Source organism: Myxocyprinus asiaticus, chromosome 5 (genome assembly GCF_019703515.2).
Source record: "Myxocyprinus asiaticus isolate MX2 ecotype Aquarium Trade chromosome 5, UBuf_Myxa_2, whole genome shotgun sequence".
NCBI lineage: Eukaryota > Metazoa > Chordata > Actinopteri > Cypriniformes > Catostomidae > Myxocyprinus > Myxocyprinus asiaticus.
The window spans coordinates 35,714,852-35,738,540 of record NC_059348.1 but is presented as its reverse complement, the minus strand read 5'-3'; the positions used below and the strand labels follow the sequence as shown (position 1 = coordinate 35,738,540).

General features: G+C 39.1%; 1 protein-coding gene across 9 annotated transcripts in view; it reads right to left on the bottom strand.

Moving 5' to 3' along the window:
• rnf220a (ring finger protein 220a) overlaps positions 1-23,689 on the bottom strand; it is a 171,103-nt gene that overhangs the window by 17,035 nt on the left and 130,379 nt on the right. For 3 of the 9 annotated variants that reach the window (XM_051699179.1, XM_051699183.1, XM_051699187.1), the window contains 9 exons: positions 22,330-22,425; positions 17,902-17,944; positions 14,185-14,289; positions 13,077-13,198; positions 12,268-12,394; positions 4,825-4,921; positions 4,642-4,728; positions 4,493-4,548; positions 4,275-4,374 (listed from right to left, as the gene is read on the bottom strand). In XM_051699179.1, coding sequence (XP_051555139.1) covers positions 4,275-4,374; positions 4,493-4,548; positions 4,642-4,728; positions 4,825-4,921; positions 12,268-12,394; positions 13,077-13,198; positions 14,185-14,289; positions 17,902-17,944; positions 22,330-22,425 — 833 coding nt within the window. Of the gene's footprint in view, positions 1-4,274; positions 4,375-4,492; positions 4,549-4,641; positions 4,729-4,824; positions 4,922-12,267; positions 12,395-13,076; positions 13,199-14,184; positions 14,290-17,901; positions 17,945-18,097; positions 18,339-22,329; positions 22,426-23,689 lie in introns of those variants that run through there. The other 6 variants (XM_051699181.1, XM_051699185.1, XM_051699184.1 and 3 more) reach the window with 4 other exon arrangements.

Below are 23,689 nucleotides of genomic sequence, written 5' to 3'. Positions count from 1 at the left end.
TATGTATACCATTTACACAACTCACCCTCTTACTCCAACACACACACACAATCCACAATGAATCAATGTAACTAAAGGGAACAAGTCTCATTTTCATTGCAGATTGAAATACATGTGTTTTTCAAACAATGGGGTCAGAATTGTTTTCAGGCTTGAGCTGGAATAAAACCATTCAGCTCCTTAGGTGGCCTCTTTAAAGCTTGCTTAAATCAAGACCCTTCACTTTAGGAAATTGGAATTGCAACTACAGCACAGCTATGCCGTTAAGTTTGCATGCTTCATCCATTTGAATGAAATTCCATAATATAAAATCTTTTGGACATGTAAAACAAAGCACAAGTAGGCCAAGATAATTCTTCAAAGCACCAACCATATGTCATGCCAAGTACAGATATAGCAACTTGGCAGGCTTTTCATATAACAATATCCAAAGTCAACAGACATGGTCCAATTACAACAACTGCGTTTAGCCAGGAAATAGTTAAAAGAACTTGCTCCCTCCTTTTCATGACCCCTCGGGATTTGATTAATGATATCATCATTGAGATTTATGTTCCTGGTCCCTTTCATGTTTTTTTTTTCTGCGTAACATCCTGTGATACCTGATCAAATCAGCAGAAGGCGAAAGGAGAGGTGCTCCACGGAGTAGAGAGGGCTCTACAATCGGGAAGAGATGGATAGATTCAGATGGAGGGCTGAGGAGGGCGGGCGCAGACTGGGAGAAATATTGCGGCCGATATTAAATAAACGAGTGTGTGTCACGTCTGGAGCTAAGCGCTAAGCTAATAAAGCGTGTGCGGGTGGGCTGCGCTCATTGCTCGCTCTTCTCTATGACATCAAACAGCTGCAGTGATTCATACCCCAGCAGGCAAAAACACTTAATGCCCCACGATACAACGCTACAGCAAGTCTAAATGGCTGCCTGCTGCTCTGTGCATGCGTGTCGGGGTGGGGGGCAATGAATCAATCTAAACTGTCACACTCCTGCAGCTCCACTTAGGAATACTGTTCGGTCCATTTTCATCCTCCTACTCAAACATCCACACCGAGACAGACACACACTTACACGAACACTGAGAGTGTTCATAACATCATCCACTTATATTCATGTCTACAAACTCAGTCGATCCTTTCAATCAATAGATGTGCATGCAATTCTTTACACAAAGTCATGCCTATTTGTAACCATTTTGTTTGTCTCGTGGTAAACATGGTTAACTAACACAGTTTAAATTGCAGGAACTGACATCAAGCCCATTCTACAGATGTAGTCATTTCAAGCAGACATACTTAACTGAAGATGGGAGAGAGGTACGTGCTCATGACTTGCTGAGGAGAAAAATCAATTGCGTTGGGTTTGATGCGCTAATTAACCAGTTATCCGCCCTGATATTTAATATGGGCCCACTGATGGCCACTCGCACCAGATTGATTCAGCTATACTAGAAGCCTCTCTCCAGAGATGAATGCTCAGAGGAGACAGAAGAGGGAGACAAAAAGGTGTACATATTGGTGGATGCATTTAAGAAATGTGAATCTTTTTAAGAGGATGCATAGACTTCATTAGCACCAGGCAGGATGTCACAACATTGTCATTTGTTTAAAGTCAGCATGAATTAAAATGGACCCAATTTACTTTATGAATAAGCATTCCTGGTCTTATTGTGATTGAATCTTCATTGATATTGCAAAAAAACAAACACCAACAAACATTTGTAATTTTAATCTTTCATCAGAATGCAACAATTGGCTCTGCCTCAGATTCAACCTTTTATTTTTGGCTGACGTTATTTTTTTAAAAACACTTCTCTCCAACCACCTGTCATATTGAGACCACTGCACAATCTACACTGGTGGCCAAAAGTTTAGAATAATGTACAGATGCTCTTAAGGAAAGAAATTGGTACTTTTATTAACCAAAGTGGCATTCAACTGATCACTATGTATAGTCAGGACATTAATAACGTGAAAAATTACTATTACAATTTGAAACAAATGTTCAGAACTTCTTAAACTAGTTTTCATCAAAAAATCCTCCACGTACAGCAATGACAGCTTTGCAGATCCTTGGCATTCTAGATGTCAGTTTGTCCAAATTCTCAGGTGACATTTCACCCCAAGCCTCCTGTAGCACTTGCCTTGTCGGGCCCTTCTCACGCACCTTACAGTCTAGCTGATCCCACAAAAGCTCAATGGGGTTAAGATCCATAACACTCTTTTCCATTTATCTGTTGTCCAATGTCTGTGTTTCTTTGCCCACTCTAACCTTTTCTTTTTATTTTTCTGTTTCAAAAGTGGCTTTTTCTTTGCAATTCTTCCCATAAGGCCTGCCCCCCTGAGTTTTCTCTTTACTGTTGAACATGAAACTGGTGAAGCTGTCAACTGAGTACATGTGAGGCGTCAGTTTCTCAAACTAGAGACTCTGATGTACTTATCTTCTTGTTTAGTTGTACATCTGGTCTTCCACATCTCTTTCTGTCCTTGTTAGAGCCAGTTGCCCTTTGTCTTTGAAGACTCTAGTGTGCACCTTTGTATGAAATCTTCAGTTTTTTGGCAATTTCAAGCATTGTATAGCCTTCATTCCTCAAAACAATGATTGACTGATGAGTTTCTAGAGAAAGCCATTTCTTTTTTGCCATTTTTGACCTAATATTGACCTTAAGACATGCCAGTCTATTGCATACTGTGGCAACTCAAAAACAAACACAGACAATGTTAAGCTTCATTTAAAGAACCAAATAGCTTTCAAATGTGTTTGATATAATGTCAAGGGATTTTCTAGTACCAAATTATCAATTTAGCATGATTACTCAAGGATAAGGTGTTGGAGTGATGGCTGCTGGAAATGGGGCCTGTCTAGATTTGATCAAAAATGTATTTTTGTTTTTTTTTCAAATAGTGATGGTGCTGTTTTTTACATCAGTAATGTCCTGACTATACTTTGTGATCAGTTGAATGCCACTTTGGTGAATTAAAGTACCAATTTCCTTCCGAAACAGCAACATTTTTACATTACTCCAAACCTTTGGCCGCCAGTGTAATTAATTCCTGACAAATAAAACCAAGTGCCACAATACATTTTATATTTTTAATATCCGTTTCTGAAATACGTCACATAAAGGGAACAAAATGGGTTGTAAACACCAACTTTAAACAATTACACACTCTGCAAACTTAAAAAATTGGAACAGGCATAAAGTCCTGCAAAGTGGGATTAAACAAGGATAGTGACAGGCCAATGGTCTTTTGGACTGACAGCTGTGCTATTGGGTAGGCAGACTGAGGCACAACTGCGACGAGTGCGCTGACCCCGCACCAGCTCTAGACAGCAGGGGGAGGTAGAACCAGGAAAGAGGATATTCACACCACCGTGTGTAAGGTGGCAATCAGCCCCTCTCTATCAGGAGCTACGCTCTGACCTCAATTACCTATTCAGTGGGGCTGGGTACCCACACACGCAAGTAGGAGGAGAGTTTAGCAGGAGCACATGTCAGGGAATATGGATGAGGATGCGGAGATGAGGGAATTACAGGGGCCGGCCTTTCACCCACTCAGGTTATTCAAATTTATCTGCGGCTGGAGGCAGCCTGCTACACTCCCTCCCTTTTGCTTTCACTCTCAGGGAGGTAGAGTGTAGAGATTCATCTCCCTTTCTCTGTGTTCTCCCATCGTTTGCTTGTTTGCTCAGTTTTTTTTGGAGGGCAACACTTTTTAACTCTGATCTGCAAGGAAACTGCCTTGCAAAACAAAACATCTGAGCATAGTTTAGGCAAGCCTGTCTGCCACAAGACATATCAAGGTCTAAGAGACTCAATTTAACTCAGTTTTGACTAAATGTGTAGGTATGTTTTACCTTTGCCATGCAGAATGAAACAGCTGGCTTGCTTTCACACTGTAAGTTTCATGCTACATGGAATTTTTTTTCTCTTTTAATATACTCTTAATTATAATAATGTCTCCCTGAGGTATGTCACAACTGTGTCTTTGTTCACTTGCTACAACAAGAGCTATCTGGCTTTTCTTGCTATGTAAAGCCGTAGTATGGAAATGTGTGGACTGTGGAGTAATATTAGCATTCCCGAGCTGTGCAGAGACTCAGGCCCAGACAAGGCTCAGCTGCCTGGGATCAATACTGGGAGCCACTCCCTGTGATCAAGCATGCTCCGGAGAGATGAGCACACTAAATGCATCATTTATGATCTTGCAGTCCTTACACAAACTAATCTCACCCCAATACACCAGCAAACACTCGCTTTGTGAGTGCTTGTACTCACTTCTCGATCTCGCTGTTTTTACAGGTCCTAGGTGTTGAGGACGAAGAGGAAGGGCTGGGTTCCTGTTTGCTACTTTCACCATTACTGGTAGAGGGCATTTCTACAAAAAAATAAGAGTGCATACAGTGAATGTAAGACAACAAAAGCAACATTTCATCCTACTAATTAAATTCTACAGACAAAAAAGAAAAACACACTATGAAATGAGCCTAACTCACCATCGTTGGCCCATTTGGAGAATTCAGGTGTTATTCTATTGGATGGCACACCACCACTAAAGAAGAATTAATTAATTTGAGTGTCAGGGTCTGCCACTTTAATGCCTGGTATGAAATAAACTCCTGATCTAATATAAAAACATGCTTACTTCAAAACTGCTCCACGCAACGCCTCACGCTCTTTGGCTTCTCCCTGGTCCTCTCCAGAACAAGGAATTATGTCTGCTTCAGTGTATCTGAGAGCCAGAGTTAAGGAACAACTGCATCTAATGTTATTTACTGTACAGCATCACTGAAGAGCAAGATGTCTACTGGCAAGCCGAAAAGGATACTGGGCTTTGCCATACTCCAATGTGTCATCTCCATCCACATCCAGGTCTGCATCACTGTCGTGGCTCTCCTTTGTGCTACACATGGCAAAGCCTGTTCCTAAATGGAGGAAATGGAGAAACAGACCGTGTTAACTAAAGCAATAAGCCACAAGAGGCACTGCAGCACAGTAATTTTACCATGGTTAGGAGGTTTGGATGCACAATGCAAAGCAATATGATAAAACAAATTCATATGATGAAACAGCAATATGATAGAAGACACACTTGTTTAATAAATAAATAATAAAAATCACAAATATTTCACCAAGTAATAGGGGTCGACTGATTATCGGACTGAAGTGCATACGGGTCCCAAATATCAGTTGCCGGTCTCCTTGATTACTAATAATCTTTATTGATATTGATTAAAAATTTAAATAAAAAAAAACATATCGGTCGACCCCTACAAGGTATATAGCCCATTAGCAAAACCGTAGCCAAACTACCAGTTTCATAAAATTCATTTTGGAATTAATAATAGTCACAAATGAATGGCATATGTGAATTGTGAACAGTTTGTCACATGTAATGATACAAATTTTAGGTTACAATACATCTTCCGTTGCTAGCAACCATATCTCACTGTCACTGGTTCAATCCACCACATCTCTGTCATGCTGGAGAAATACCAATTAAACAGGCCTGTGCATGCCCAGATTACTGCAGACAGGCCAGGGGCTTGATGCTCTGGACCCAAAGAGAGGCATCAGAGACTGTGAATGGGAGTTGTGTCAGGTGCCTGTCAGGTGGTGGGCCCTGAGCACTAGGGCGTGTAGCCTGAGTGGCACTTCTATAAATCCAGTGATGAGCACACAGGCAAACTCCAGCCGCGGACTGACTGGGTCCTTCAGTTCTGGTTAGGGAGAGGTTGGATCGGCAGCAGCCTGAAGGGTGGGAGAGGTCCACAGAGACCGGAGCCTGATTGAGCTGCAAAGGCCGGAATAGGCCAGGCCTCTCAGGGTCTGATGTAAGGATGTCAGGGCACTACTGTAGAACAGTTTTGTCATGGATGAGGAGCTGAGGTAGGTAATGGAAGTGAGGAACAGTGCTTTCTCTCGTTCCTCACGGGATGACTACTGCACAGTGTGGAGTGGTTAACTACAACCTTCAGGAAGAGGGAAAAATCTGGAGACACTTTTGGAGAAGAGACAGAATGAGAGAGTGGATGTGGTGGCCATGATGGTGGTCTCTCCCCCTCTTATTAAAGGGATCCAAATGAGACAGAGAAGTGACAAAAAGCATCACAAATGCTTGCCTCCTTTCTTTCTTTTTCTTTCTTTTTTTTTTTTTTTACAATGTGCCGATGGTTTTTAGTGATCAAATAAAAAGGGACCTTTTAAGTTTTATTTGGTCCCTGTGGGTGCAGAGGCATATGTGCACAATAGCTGAGCTACATAAATCTGAGCTGCTTGGGCAGAGAGCTCCACAGATATCAGAGAACAACCATGTTCAACCATTACCTCAGGGTTAAACTGTGCATGCCAGTCTAAATGTATTTTACTGTCCAACAACCCCTTCCACAATTTATTGATGGGTTTCTATTAGCTAATTATCTTGCTTATGAGTACTCTGATCAAACAATATTTGTCCAGGAACTAAGAAAAAACTTTAAATATCAATGATACTTTCTGATTGCTTTAATCAGGAATTTATAGATAAAACACTAAAATTGACATAACAGAATCATTATAAACAATTAACAATCATGGCTTAACTAAACATGGCTTGGTAAGAAATGGGAGTTGTTTAATGGGGTCCAAGAATGTAAATTTAAAAAAAAAAAAACAGCCTGTTTGACAGCATTAACAAAACAAATCGGTGTGGCACTGTGTTCTGTCACACTGTTGTTCATTTGACCCATGTACAGGTGGGCGAAGGGTGGCGGTGGGGGTTACTGGAAATAACAAACATACATAATCTACAAATGATAGAGAACATTTCATTAATGCATTGTGGACAAGCGGCAGAAAAGGCAGAGGAATAAATTGTGTATAAAACCTAATAAATAGATTGTTGTGACTACTAATGGCAGCCAGGCTGGGGGAAGATGTGGCAAGCCATAAAAAATAAAATAAATAAATAAATAAAAAAATCACTATTAATCCAATCAATTGATCAAGCTATGAATCCTAGCTAATGCATTGCTGGAGCTAGGCAGGAAGGATGTCATGTAGCACTGATTCAGCAGGGACTGGCTACTACAACAATACAGGAGGACTGTCCACTTTGGTGTGGACACTGATGAAATCCAGCTAAACAAAACAAAAAAGCAATAGACACCTAATCAAGCAAGCACAACATCAAAACAACCACCTGAATGGTGCATAGTAACCAAAGCAGTGCTGTATGTCTGACTGAAAGCTGGGGCTACTGTTAAGCGGTTTTGGCAGGCAATCTAATCTGTGCCGAAAAGGTCAGTGCCACTCTAACTGCCTCTCAGTCAAATTATGCATGCCACTGCACCGCCTCTCTGCCTGGCAGTCTCAGGGACATAAGCTTACTCCTTATTTCACACAATGGATCAATATAAAACTGCACTGTCTCACTTTATCACATAATGTAACCTGTATTTAACTGTATAGCTGTGCAATTCTGATCTAGTACTTTGTATGACAATACAAACTGTATTCTTCCACTTACAATGTGCCACCTTTAAAGGGTTAGTTCACCCAAAAATGAGCATTCTCTCATCATTTACTCACCCTCATGCCATTCCAGATGTGTATGACTTACTTTCTTCAGCAGGACACAAACAATGTTTAGAATAATATCTCAGCTCTGAAGGTCCATACAGTGCAAGTGGATGGTGATCAGCACTTTAAAGCTCCACAATGCACAGACAGCTGTAGTAAAAGTAATCCATTCGACTCCAGTGGTTAAATTAATGTCTTGTAAAACGATGACAGTAAACGCGTTCCATTTTGCTCTGCACGCGCTGGCGCTACTACTGCCAACATCACAAATAAACGGTCTAGAACATTCGACGCATCCAGAGTAGATAGCCTCAAGCCGTTGAGTCGCGTCAACAGACGTGCCCAGTGTAGGGTGTTGCCATATTCACATGAGAACAGACGCAATACAACCAGAAGTGCAGCTCAATCTGTTTACAAGAGAAAGATGCTCACAAGCTTCATTGCTTTTGCTTTCATTTGAACATGCCAGTACGCTCATGTCACGCAAGAGGCAGCGTGAACTAATTCCCCTGGAATAAAACGATTATAGTGAAAATGACTTAAATATTGATCTGCTTCTCACCCAAAGTGATCATATCATTACAGAAGACATTAATTTAACCACGGGAGTTGAAAAGATTATTTTTACTACGACTGTCCATGCTTTTTGGAGCTTTAAAGTGCTGATCACCATCCACTTGCAATGTATGGACCTACAAAGCTATTCTTCTAAAAATTTTCATTTGTGTTCTGCTGAAAAAAGAGAGTCATAGACATCTGGGATGGCATGAGGGTGAGTAAATGAAATAATTTTCATTTTTGGGTGAACTATCCCTTTAAACAGGTTGCAATAAACATCCTATTAAACGTATTACTGATCTGTTCCCAGTCTTTTTGATCAATAAACTTACATTGCTTTTCTAGTCATTTGTGATTACTGGATAAGGATTTTAAAAGTAATTTTATGGAGATTGCACTAAAACAAGAGAGCAATTTCTAGACAATTAAATATTTTAGATCATAGCAGGACTATTGAATTTATGACTTTTAAAAGGAACCGTAGCTCCAAAAATGAAAATTGTGTCAACATTCACTCACCCTCATGTTGTTCTAAACCCATATGTCTTTCTTCTGTGGAATATAAAAGAAAATGAAAGGCAGAATTTTGGCCTCAGTCACCACTCACTTTCTTTGATCTTTTTTCCATACAGTGAAAATGAATGGTGACTGAGGTTAACACACTGTCTAACATCTGTGCTTTTTGAGGAAATAAAGTCATACGTGTTTGAAAAAACATGTGGGTTATAAAGGATGACAGAATTTTCCTTTTTGGGTTAACTATCTGTACAAAAGTCCCGGCTTCACGCATGCACAAGGCGAACCAATCCGTTTAGTTCTGGCGCATGCGTGCATTCTCAGTTCTGCTGCTTCAGTGCGAGAGAGTTACAGTCTCCTGGCTTCATCTTTATTCGTCGACGGATCTACCAGTTATATTTTATCAAAAGTGTTTGTTTATCGTTACAAGTTTATTCTTTATTATATGTAAATGAAAAGTTTATTTCATACTTAGACCTTTTCACAGACTGTGATGATTTGTTGCCGCTTTATCGGCATAAATCTCGCAATTATTTTTTATATTATACATTTTTTAAATATTGAGTGTAAATTTATAACATTATGCTTTGTGTTATATTACCCTGGAATTAGTTTTAAAATTAATTACCACAGCTACGAGGGGGTTTCTTAAACAGCTGCTGAGAGAGTGACAGTAAATTTGGCATCTTCCCCCATCCAACTGTCTTAATCCACCACTCTCTATTTTTTTCTTCTTCTGGAATGTCATTCAAACATAAGTGGATTTTTTCTTTTGGTCTTGGAGCAAATGGGTAAGTGAAAATAATATTTGCTGTGGTCTCCCTTGAAGTTTACCATGCAAACGTTTACTTCCGCGTTCCAAAACCCGGCGTGTGAAAAAGGTCTATTAGTATTACAAGCGCTTCAGTATTATAACAAGCGCATCTGCCGGTGTCCGTGCAGAGATCGCCCACTTGTGTAACCCGACACTGCTAATCAGGAGAAACCACATACTTACACCATACATTCACACATCTTATGATTCTTTTTTCACAATAAATATTTTGGACTTTACTCTGGAGTAGCTACTATTCTTTCTAACAGAAGAATTAGGCCAGTTGGTGTACAAGCAGTCTACTATGCACAAAACATCCAACACTCTCCCTATAAAATTTTATTGATTTCCATGCCTTTTCCAGGCCTGGATATCACAATTTTAAAATTTACCATTTATTTCCAGGTTTCCATGACCATGGGAACTCTAATGTTTAACGCCTTTAAATGTTAAATCTAGACATGCATAACGTTCTTCCTTGTTGGGTCACATTTAGCAACCTGTTTTACATATGCCATAGTTGATGTTAAGTACTAATCTACATACGTCACCCGAGACAGGTGTGTCATGTCACTGCTGAGAGAGGGACACAAAGATCCCAGATGAACAGGACATGAAACATGGCCTCTCCTCCACCCTGTTGCCATGACAATTATCAGCCTTTCGCAGTATGTGTCGCAGGTCAGAGTTCATCCAATCAGGATGGCATTTACCATGTACGCCTGTCAGGGAGGGGGGCTCAAAGCGGCCATCTTTCAAGGTTCTTTACAAAGACAAGCAGTGGGCCTCTGTTCTTCTGGCTTTTCCGACTGCACCAAATCTCCTCCATCTCTATCTCTTCATCAGCACAACAGCCCTGCTAAGCCACAGACACAGGAGGCCTTATGGGCCTCCACCACAAACTGATCCTCTTCGATTTCTCTCTTCCTCTCTGTCTCCCTTTTCCCTTATCATGCTCTTTTTATTTGGTTTAAAGCATCTCCTCCCTGCTTTTTTCCTGGTCCTCAAAGAGAGAGAGGGGCTGGCGCTTCAGAGACGATAGGCTTCTTATCCCATTGAAGACCCCTTTCAAGCCCCCCTCCCCATCTTCCCCCAGTCTAGCTCCCCCTGGGCTGGAGGGATTCTGCAATGCAGGGCCGATTGAACACTAGAGGACTTCAGCTGAGCTTTCAAGGCAACAATCCACCTTCTGAGCATCATGGGGGGAGCTTTCAAGTGACCCCTGGGCCAGAGTCACTTCTCACTGGGTCCCCCTCTATCGCCATTACACCACTGTCCGCAGGAGAGTTTGTCTGTGTTAAAGATAAAGGGCTGGAGATCTCCTGTACAGACACACAGCTTCGTTCACATGCAGAATTGATCTGGCCACCATCCGTCTAGCCAGGCGTTAGAGGTGCAACTCCCATTTTTTTAATCCACACAGCTTTGCAATCTGTTTTCTCATTGGGATCGAACAGCCTTTCCATTAAAGAGCACAGAAGTTTACAAAAGACCACTAAGGGAGAAGAACTACTTTTCTAAATATAAAACTGTCAGTCTTGGAGATAAGCAAAACTGAGGTGTTTTTGATATACGTTCACTTAGCACTTCTCCAAACTGCCGAACTTTCAAACTGTGTATCAAAATAACTGATCTTGACACCAAGTTAAAAATAAAAAATCTTTAGTATAGAGGAATGACTGGCACTTCCTCCTATTTGTAAAAATAATCTTAGAATGTAAATTTATGAACCAACAAGAATTCCCTTGAAAATCTTTCAATGAAGGTGGCAGCACATCAAAAATGGTCTTAAGGAGTGTGTGTACACCAATCAGCCACAACATTAAAACCACCTGCCTAATATTGCATTGGTCCCCCTTGTGCCGCCAAACAGCACCAACCCGCATCTCAGAATAGCATTCTGTAATGCTATTCTTCTCACCACAATCGTACAGAGGGGTTATCTAAGTTACCATAGACTTAGTCAGTTTGAACCAGTCTGGCCATTCTCTGTTGACCTCTCTCATCAACAAGGCAGTTCCGTCCACAGAACTGCCACTCACTGGATGTTTTTTGTTTTTGGCACCATTTGGAGTAAATTCTAGAGACTGCTGTGTGTGAAAATCCCAGGAGATCAGCAGTTACAAAAATAGTCAAACCAGCTCATCTGGCACCAACAATCATCCATGCTATTATCTAATCAGCCATTCGTGTGGCAGCAGTGCAGTGCATAAAATCATGCAGATACAGGTCAGGAGTTTCAGTTACTGTTCACATCAACCATCAGAATGGGGACATGAACCTGGAAGAGGTGTTTTGACATGTTTTGGCAACATGAGTGGGACCTAAACAATATTAGGCAGGTGGTTTTAATGTTGTGGCTGATCGGTGTATTTGTGATAGAGAATGTCCCAGGTGAGCCGAGTTAGTTTGGGAGCTATAATTGCATTCCTGCAATGGGGGGAAGCCCAGGGGTCAGCGCCTATTTCTCTCGCACACATCTCTGTACTGGGTGAGGTGGGTCAATTGCAGAGCTAAATGTGTTTTCCTTTGACTCCTTAAAGGCAGTGCAGGGCCTGCCAGAGCTCACCTCGTCTGGACAACAGCTGATAGCCTTTAAATGAACATACTCATATACACACTCCATCTTGCACAGAAAGGTGTAGATACACGTATGTAGACATGTATGTACACATCTTGTACACACCCTCAAACAGCTTAAAATGTCATAGTGAGTTTTGACAGAAATTCTAACAACCTTGGGTTATAAACTTTCTTTAAAAATGACCAATACTAGCAAAATGCTTTTCTGTAGCATGTCAAAAGAATCTGAGGATTGCTTACCTCTGAAGCCACCTTCCAGTAAAGTGGTGGCTCGGACCCTCTTCTGTCCGCACCACTCGTACTCTTCAAACCGCGTTCCACTCTCTCCTTCAGCATCTGCAGAATCCTCTTCTATTCCACTTTCCCTCTGAGAAAATAAAACCACTTATCAAACACGCACCAACACACTTCAATCAGTCTATTCAATATAAAAAGACAAAACCACAGAGTGTGACTACATAAGAGGAAATCAAAGCAGGGCTTTAAAATTCACTAACTTCTAATGACATCTAAATTTAGGAGCTATCAGACCACATGCAATAGAACACCAAAAATCCAACCACCAAGAGTGCATTAGTATCATGAGAACTACTGGATTAGACAGGTTAAGAGGGACCCGCTATATAATAAAGGGCAAGTGGTGCATCCTGAACCACAGAAATGGCTAAAAAGGAAGCCAGCCAGACTGTGTGAACAACAGTTTCCATTAAACCCCTTTACAAAGTCAACGTCTGATGACTACTATATAGTAGAACATCTTTAAGTAGGTTCAGAATGCAAAACTGGCAACCAAATTTGCTTAAGTAGTGAGGAGGAACCCATTTCAGGAAAGAGCTAATCCATCCACTCTTCCCTGAACACCCATAAAGGAATGACACACGACTACATAACATCTTGAGCGCTAGACATAAGTAGAAAACTTCCAAGGGCACAAATGTGGGTGTGTTTTGGTTTGTGAACAGAGGCTGATGTCCAGGGAAAGGTGAGGGTAGAAAGGCCAAAATTTCTAGAGGAGGTTGGAGCCCAGTGGTCTGGGTTTATGAAGCTACCTTGAACAGACATTGTTCCACATGCCTACTCATTTCCTCCTCTGTCCCTGTCAGCGGGGCGTTGCATAGTGGACATACCTGCCCATCCTCAGGCTTCCGGCGCTTCATCTTCCCAATCCGGGCTACAGCACAAGAGAGAGGAGACACACTATGTGATACATCAATGGAGAAAAGTGAACATAAATACTCAATTATAAATAATCAATTATAAACATGAATACACTCATAAATCATAATAAAATAAACATGAACACCACAAAGAATAGATTTGTTTCACTGGACGCACAATAATTAAACTGCTAGGCTCAGTCAACTAACTAATTAACTAGCTACTAATTATCTAACAAACAAACAAGCTAATGACAAATCCATTATCACAAAAACAAAATGTACTGTGTCACAGTAAAGCTGGCTTACAAAATTTTAGAATATTTTATCTGCATCATGGCTTAGTTGCACCTTACTCATCAAAGGGTCCATACAGAATTGTGCTGGCAGTACCCCAGCGTTCAGAAATAGCAGGCAGCATTAAGCCCACATAAAAGTTAACCAAAAGTTAACTGCTTTATAGGACTAGCCTCAGGATAGCAGGCATCTCTAGTCAAGGATTTTACTGAGGCAAAGAAGATGGTGGTCTTTCACTCCCCCTCCCCTTCCCGAACACATAATTAGAAATTTAACACAGCAGAACAGCGCCTATTGCGCCGTAAGTCTCTGTCGCTTTTTCTTAACTGCAAATGGCGTGTGGGGACATTAATTTTTAGGTGGCTGTGATTGCGAATGGGGCCGAGGGGGACTGGGGGGAGAGGAGGGCTGTTCTGCTATTACCTCCAGGAAAAGGAGGAGAGAGAAGGAGGGACAACGTCTCAATCTCTCTGTGGCCACGTTGACGGTAATGTGTAGGGGGGACGGGCATCATTAAATAGGAAGAGAAAAGGGCAGATTAATTAGGCACGGCAGGAGTTTTTCCATCCAGCCCTCACTCTGAAACCACAGCGTCTCAGATGAGAGGTGATATACATTAACGTTGGCAAGGGTTTATACAAAGACAGCACCATTTACCCTTACAGTGCCTGCGGCTGCGTTAAATGGGGGGTGGGGGTCTTACCATGCCGCAGGCAGCAAGGTGCAAGGGGCACTCCTCTGGGCACAGGGATTGGGGGACTTTTGAAACTTTCCTGGGTGTAGCGCCTGCACCAGCAAAGGTCATCGACTGTTGACACATGAAAAAACCAAGGGTTAAGGTGATTCTCTGCTTGGGCAGGCGCTACAGTCAAGGGAAGTGCAAAAACATAGGGCTGATACAAGCAAGTAAACATATAAAGAGACATGTTTTTCACAGCAGAGCAGCTCAGGCTTGTTGAAATCTCTATATTGTTCCCATTAAAGGAATAGTTCACCCAAAAATGAAAATTTGCTGATAATTGACTCACCCTCAGGCCATCCAAGATGTATATGACTTTCTTCATCAGAATAGGATTTAAGATTTTTAGGAAACTATCCCAGGTTTTTAGCTTCATCCAATGCAAGTGAATGGACACCAATTTTGATGGTCCAAAAAGCATATTCAGGCAGCATCAAAGTAATCCACACAACTCAAGTCAATCAAGTAATGTCTTCTGAAGTTAATCGATACATGTGTGAAAAACAAATCGCTAATTAAAATATTTTAAACTTTAAATCGGCGCTTCCGCTGCTCTCTGTGGCTGTTCGAATTGACCTAACTCTCACATGAAGTACGTTCCTCTGTGGTAAACAGAGCGGAACTTCTGAATTCTCACGTGAATGCACCAACGTGATGATGTCACGCAACAGCTATGAGAGGCATTGAGTGTTTACAGGAAGCGAATGTTTAAAGTTAATAAAGTTTTAATTAGCAGTTCGTTTTTCACACAAATGTATCGATTCACTGGAGTTGTGTGGATAACTTAGATGCTGACTAAGTGTGCTTTTTGAACAGTCAAAAACTGGTGTCCATTCACTTGCATTGGATGAAGCTAAAAACCTGGGATACTTTCCTAAAAATCTTAAATTCTGTTCTGATGAAGAATGTCATATACATCTTGGATGGCCTGAGGGTGAATAAATTATCAGCAATTTTTCATTTTTGGTTGAACTAATCCTTTAATGACCAAAAGACTGCTACTCTTCTTAACATGGGACAGCTGTTGAGGTTGATATGTCTGTCAAGCTTCTGGCAAGGCCATATGACAGACACCAGTGCTGATGAGCATTTGGCTGATGCACACTGAGAGGTGAGAAGTTCCTCTCCATGTCAGACAGAAACAACTGGCCGCAGATGAGACAGCTTCAGGCTCACACCATTCATGCCTGAGTGTAGCAGTTCAATCACATCCACCAGCTAATGACTATGGCTGGTGTTAAGACTAAGCTCTGTTTTCAGACAAAATGAAAAGACTTCTGTTCTATTCTGATTAGTAACTGGTGACTGAGGCTAACGTTCTGCCTAATGTCTCCTTTTGTTTACAATGGAACAAAGTATGTCATATGGGTCTGGAACAACATCAGGGTGAGTAGATGACAGAATGTTACTTTGATCGGGTGCACTATCCCTTTAAGTGTCTAAAATAATGCTCAATAGAGCTATTCAGCCATGACGTCAATTTGTAGTTAAACCCAGAAGGCTAATTTGCCATGGGTTCCCTCTGGAATTTCCTATGGGTTTTTATGATATCAGTTTAGGATTTATGAATAAAGTCTGTGGTACATATATCTTTAAGATACTTGGATGTTTTGCTCTACAGCATAAATGACACATTTTCATAGCTTAAATGTGAATTTTGAAACTGACAGTTTGTATTTTTTTAAGTATGTTGCTTCAATACGACTTCAAAATTCATGTTTGAGGTATGACTGTGTGCAATTTATGCTGTAGAAAAAAAAAAGTATCTTCAAGTAATGTTTACCATAAACTTTATTTTACTTATTACTCCAAAACTGCCTTTAAAAAAACCTTTAGGAAAATCCCAAGGGAAACCATGGCGAATTCTCTTCCAGGTTTTTGGACTACAACTTGAACAGCTCTATTAATAAGCTTATAATAATGCTTCAATGATTACACAATGACATCTTCAAATGCCCATATAAACTAGTACAAAACCAACAATTTATTTCAATTTCATTCTTGTAATATAATATAATATATATATATATATATATACATACATACATATATATATATATACATACATACACACACATATACGTACATACACACACACACAGGCGGCCAAAAGTTTGGAATAATATAAAAATTTTGCTCTTATGGAAAGAAATTGGTACTTTTATTCACCAAAGTGGCATTCAACTGATCACAATGTATAGTCAGGACATTAATAACGTGAAAAATTACTATTACAATTTGAAAAAACTTCTTAAACTACTTCAAAGAGTTGAAGTAATCCTCCATGTGCAGCAATGACAGCTTTGAAGATCCTTGGCATTCTAGCTGTCAGTTTGTCCAGATATTCAGGTGACATTTCACCCCACGCTTGTGTAGCACTTGCAATAGATGTGGCTGTCTTGTTGGGCACTTCTCGCGCACCTTACATTCTAGCTGATCCCACAAAAGCTCAATGGGGTTAAGATCCATAACACTCTTTTCCAATTATCTGTTGTCCAATGTCTGTGTTTCTTTGCCCACTCTAACCTTTTCTTTTTGTTTTTCTGTTTCAAAAGTGGCTTTTTCTTTGCAATTCGTCCCATAAGGCCTACACCCCTGAGTTTTCTCTTTACTGTTGTACACAAAACTGGTGTTGAATGGGTAGAATTCAATGAAGCTGTCAGCTGAGGACATGTGAGGCATCTATTTCTCAAACTAGAGACTCTGATGTATTTATCCTCTTGTTTAGTTGTACATCTGGCCTTCCACATCTCTTTCTGTCCTTGTTAGAGCCAGTTGTCCTTTGTCTTCGAAGACTGTAGTGTACACCTTTGTATGAAATCTTCAGGTTTTTTTTTGGCAATTTCAAGCATTGTATAGCCTTCATTCCTCAAAACAATGATTGACTAATGAGTTTCTAGAGAAAAACATTTTTTTTTTTTTTTTGCCATTTTTGACCTTAAGACATGCCAGTCTATTGCATGCTGTGGCAACTCAAAAACAAACACAAAGACAATATTAAGCTTCATTTAACAAACCAATAGCTTTCAAATGTGTTTGATATAATGGCAAGTGATTTTCTAGTACCAAATTAGCAATTCAGCATGATTATTCAAGGATAAGGTGTTGGAGTGATGGCAGTTGGAAATGGGGCCTGTCTAGATTTGATCAAAAATGACTTTTTTCAAATAGTGATGGTGCTGTTTTCACATCAGTAATGTCCTGACTATACCTTGTGATCAGTTGAATTCCACTTTGGTGAATTAAAGTACCAATTTCCTTCCGAAACAGCAAAATCTGTACATTAATCCAAACTTTTGGCTGCCAGTGTATACATACATACATACATTACAGCATGCAAGCAGACCTGAGCAACCGATGAAAAATAACAATGCCGAAACATTTCATTTTAAGTCTAATAAAGGTTTTCACAGCAAGTGTTGCTGGATTCCTCTGTGCCATCATTAATTAACTTTACAGTTTCTTTGCTGACACAAGAATGCTAAAAATATCAGTGCATTCAAGTAGAGGCTACTGGGAAAAGGGAAAGCCTCTCCATATTCGGTGATATGTGCACTCTTGATGTTATGTATCAAGTTATTAAAGTTTTTAAAGGACAGATGACAACATATTAAAAGATTTAAAAAAAAAAATAGTCATAGTACATCACTTCTCATGTGTGCAGGGATGAAATATACATACCATTCAATCGTGTTTGCCTGTTTGCTCTCACTCGTAAAAATGTCTGCAAATTAAAAAAAAAAAAAAGTCAAAAAAAAAAGTCAGTTATTTAACTGTATTTGTAATGCATTTAAGAAGGCTTCAGTGAAACGCGTATCACTGGATTGCAATGGATTCTGCAGCACATCTCGGATGTCTGAATGTAAACAAAACCTACTTTTCTCTTGCCACTGCTCTCCACTTCCTCTTCCATTGCAAACGCCAGAACTCCACAAACTCATATGATTAACTACATCGTTAGACCAGTATAATACCCCAACAAAACGCCGATATAGGACTGAATAATCAATTTATGAAGGATGCAGAAAGATTGAAATTGCAGGCTCACTAAAGAAGTTCGTTTCAGCGCGCCACCGCCGCCATGTTGCTACCGGTCATGTGATCTTCACGTCAGGGTCAAAAGTCAAAACTGGCGTAGTTCCGTCTTCTGCCACTGGGGCGCAGCAGTATGTAAATGAAGCATCTACTGTGTTCCATTCATTTGATGTTTTATATAAGGTGCACTGAAGCTGATTTTTTGTGAATGACAAAGTGAAGCTTTAACATTCTCACAAAGTTATGCATTAATACTATCTACTTAAACAGCAAAACATGTTATTGCTTCTTTTTGTTTAAAAGAAGAAAACTAAGAAAAAAAAATATCCTATCAGCTGATTTATTTATTTATTTATTTATTTTTGTCTTATCAGCTGATTTCAACCATTCAGAAAGCCCTAATCAATCGTTTGATATTAAAAACGCATGTTCCATTTTCAAGAATAACTTAAAAATAAGGATATGTTCATTTAAGGCCTAATCAACATAAACATCATCATCTGTAAACTTCATTCTAGAGTTAACGTGATACACTTTACATTAAAGTTGTATATGTTAACATTAGTTAATGCAATAGTTAGCCTAACAATGTTATTAACTATTGAATTAATAATGTACAAAATGTATTAATCTTGGTTAATGTTAATTTCTACATATACCAATACATTTTTAATATTTAACATTGCATAAGTTAATTCAGTTTAAACTAACAATGAATAATAAAAATGAACATTAACCAAGATTAATAAATGCTGTAAAAAGCTATATAGCAGTATAGCTATGATACCTAATGCATCTAAAGTTAATGAATTTAATCTTTCTGTAAAGTGTCACCATTGAAATTGTGCTGAATGTAGCAAACTTATTCAGATTCCCTCTTCTAGATGTAGGTGGGCACAGGTTCAAACCACCCTCAAATACTTCTCATGTATCATGTCTACAGGCAGTCCTCTTTAGGAGCTCTTGAGCTATTGCTGGTCAAAGTCATTCTAATTTATGATGATACACTAACTGTTAATGGACCTGTGCATCCACACTAGACAGATTGTGTTACAAAAGAGAAAGTTCATGAATTTTAGTGGAAAAGCATCATTATCTTAATCATCTGAATGAGGCCATTTGAGCATCCTTGCTTTAAATGGTGCCATTGACTTTTCTTAGGCCTCAAGATAAGAATCATTATATACTAGTGTGCTTAATTACTTTCAGTTTTGTAAAGTTGGAGGCAAATTCTAAAGAATTATCAGAACCACACAGGGGGCCTTGTTATATTCAATGAGCAAAGATCTGTCTGGAGATTTTTAATTGAGAAATTCTGAGGATGAGGGACAGATAGAGATGGGGAGGAAAATGTCCCACAGAGCCACAGCTCATTGGGGAAGCACAGGAAGAAAACAAACATGTCAAGGACACTGGAGCACATAGATGATATCCAGGGCTCGTGGGCAGCGTAGATTAACCCAGGGTTAAACTATGGATGATTACATATCAGAGCAGAACACACATTACTGCCTGAGTAAACCTGGGGCTGGAGATTAACAGAACAGATCTCAGCCTGTATTACTACATCCAGCAGTCAGATCCAGCCTGGGATAAGATAGAGGATATTGTGGAGGAGAACAGCTGGATGCACACATAAACAAAATTCCATACACATTTATATATATATATATATATAATACGGGTGGGACATGTCCCTGGCACTTTTTGCCTTTGCCAGTTTTTTTATTTATTGTTTTATTTGTATAGGGACAGTGCAAAAACCTAATTTCAGCAAAACAAAAAAGAAGAAAATATGCATTGTACATTAATTTGCATCTCAGGTCCCTTGATAGGCTTTTTTCATTTAAAACTACATAAATCAAGCAATATAATCTAATCATATCAAAAATATTAATAAATGGCTAAAAAAATACTAAGGTTGCTCCCAACCCTGGTGACATATAAAAAATTTGACCAAAAATTCATTAAGAATTAAAAATAAGTACAGCTCTGGTTTCTTTTAAACCAGCGCTTAACCAATATTATGAAAGATTTTCTGTTACTGATTTTATTTCAGATGGTAGCATGTTCTAGAGTTGGGAACCCTTCACAGAAAAGCCCCTTTGCCCCTGAGTTGTTTTGCGATAGTCAACCCTACAGTTATCATTCGCTGTGCTCCTTGTTGTTCTACTACCATCCTGTCTATTTAGCAATTTACATAATACCTGTGGAGCTATATTGTGGATACATGTATACACCAATTTTATGTAGGACAAATTTATAAAAAAATTTAAACTAAGAAATTATTATTATTATTTTTAAATATTGCAATGATGCACATGATTTGGTTTATTGTCCATAATTTTTAAAGCCTGATTGTAAAGTGACATTATATGTTTTACTGTGGATTCACTTAATATAAAAAAATCCCTGAATAATAACATATATTGTTATATAATGCTCTAAATGTGATAAAGGCCCTAAATACTTTTTGGTATGTAAAAATGCATGGTTCTTTTAAAGTTTAAAAGAATTCTACTAACAATTATTATCTACATAACATAGACTGTCCACACTTTACATATTCTTTGCCACAAACTAGATTTGTGCAAGCAAAATATCTGATCAGCCTGAAATATACAATGTCACCTGAAATATACGGCATGGCAAGAAATGTAAAATATGGATTGTAATAGAGAAACAAGTTTGACATTTGTTTAATTGTTATTTAAATTTTTACAGCCTACTTCAGAGGTTGTTCATACAACACAACACTGCCTTATGGCTTTAGAAGTCTGTACCTTAAATACATCTTTATAATAGTTGTATTTTCTTTTTTGAAACTGGACAGCCCTGATCACTATAAATTATTGTTGTAGAATATAGCTGTGTAAAGATCTATTTATCATGTTCCAATAAAAAAAAAAAAAAAAAAAAAAACAGCATACAGGTTTGTAATAATATAAGGGTGAGAAAATGGCAGAATGTTTATTTTTAGATGAACTACTACTATAAGAAATGGCTGCTGTTTATGAGCCCTGGTCTCTTTTGAAAGAAGACACTTTTATAAAGAATGAATTTATAAAGAACATAGTTCAAGCTCAAATGTATTGTTAAATACTTGCAAAAATTTTTTTTGTAATATATCTAATATTACAAAATCCCTCCTGCCACTTTTTAAACTTAACAAACTTGTGTCTTCAGTGCCTAAATGCTTAATAAGTGTTATTAGAAGAAACGGTGATGTTTCTCAGTTGAAAACACTCAACTGTCCCAACTCTTTTGGAATGTGTTGCAATCATCTGATTTGAAATTACTGTACATAAAAATAAATAAATAAATAAATAAACAAAACAAAACAAAAAAACAATGAAATTCATTCATTCATAATGTTTAGTTGTAGTGCTTTCAGTATAGCAAAGGGTGAATATAATTTACAAATCACTCCTTTTTTGTTTTTATTAGCTTGTTTCACACTGTCCCAACTTTTCCGGAATTGGCGTTTATTAGTGGCAAAAGTACAACCACAAGACTATAACAGTATAACAGTTTGCTGATCCATGTATTTATCCACTGACTAACAAAATCCCAGGACTAACAGTGGCAAGTATAAAGTTATCAAATTAATTATGTGAAATATTTATTAGAGTGCTTGAATTGGTCATCAAGAAGGACTATTTTTCAAAACAGTAAAATATTATTTAAAATTATCTGTGCATATCCTAAATAATATTCATTAGTTTCGTGACATCACAACTAGCACAACCAGACCACAAACTGTCCCCACCACTTTTTAAAACAAAGTGACGCCATTGCATCCCAGTGAATGTCATCCTAAATATTAAATCTTTAAATCAAGGAAAGCAAAATCTTTTGACATGCTGCATGAAAATCCACTTCAGTTTTGAGGCTCCCACATAGCGAGACATTCTCAACAGGCTAAAACCAGCTGAATGAAATGCTGCATCAGAGTGGAGGGTTTCAGTGGTCTTTATGTGGAGTGATGTTCAGAGTGTCAGAACTGCACTGCACAGTCTGTATGTCTCTCTGCACCAGTGACAGTTTCGCTCTGTCTAAGGTTTCCCATCTCACCTGGTATCTGTCAGAATGGTGAGCTTCATCAGAGGAGAGCGGGGACACAACTGGAGACTCGCCCTCCCGTTTGATGTGCACTGACAACAGGAGAGACTAACGAGAGAAAAAAACACAAAGCGAGAGAAAGAGGTGAGCAACCATCTGCTAGATAAACATGTCATCCACAGAAGTGATGGTGTAGCCTGTAAAAAAAAAAACACCACTACAAGAACTCCAGAATGCCAGAAGTGGAGTGCTGAAACAATGTGACCGATGTTCATAAATGTTGACAGATAACCATTAACTGTCATTTCAGCTTCAAACTAGAAGTGTTGACAGGACATCAGTGTTTAGAGTAATGGACCAGGACACCAGACAGCATGACAGGACACTTTTGATAGGCTATAAAGCTACCTCTAAATGCACTAGGAGACGCAACAGGCCTGTCCTTCTGAAAACCAAATTGACTTAATTTCTCAAATGACTGGGGAAAGGGGGGAGGGGAAATACTGCTCACTTTAACGGGAGTGTTGATCTCCATCCTGCTTTTTATGAGGCGGCTGTAAAATATTTGTATTTACAATCTGTTCTGATTAATCAGAGTGAGAGGAGGGCTCGCGGCTTTAGTGGCTGACAACTGTAATCTAATATTAATATGTGAAAAATGGCAGCCTCTCTCAACAGGGACAGTAAATTAGACATTATGCATGGCTCCTTATGCTTTTGAATCGCAAGGTCAGGAAACAATTTATTTGTGATCTCAAAACCTTTAGAGCTCAGGGAATACGATGTGCATACTGAATGTGTGTTAAGTGTTCACATTGATCTACAGCATCTAGTGTCTGTAAAGTTGAATGGTTTCTTTGTTCGATGCAACTTGATAAAAGTCCACGATGGCACGTGAATGGCCACCTCGGCGTAAAACAATATCAGAACCTAAACTTACGTACCATTAAATTTACAAAAGAGTTCCAGTTTATATTAAGGATCCCGGATGCTGATTGGTCAGTTCAATGCTCCAGTTGAGCTAAAATACACAATATAGTAGCAATTATGACATGAAACATCTAGCTACTTTACAATACACACAGAGAACAACTATAAACATTAGCACTAGGTAGTTTTCGATAATAGGGCTATATCTTTCAGCAGAAGGATGGCACTTAATACATTTGGTTTATAAAATAACATTTTAATGAAAACATGTGTCTTTAATATGTATATTATGTCAAACATGTTGCTGGGTGGTGGGAAGCGTAACACGCTGTTGCGATGCTGCAGATATAAGCGTGGTAATTGTGCTGCCTACTGCCACTGGCCTTCGCCCCATTGGATTAGTAGCCGCACAGACTGGCATGGAGTCGCTATGGCAATGGCG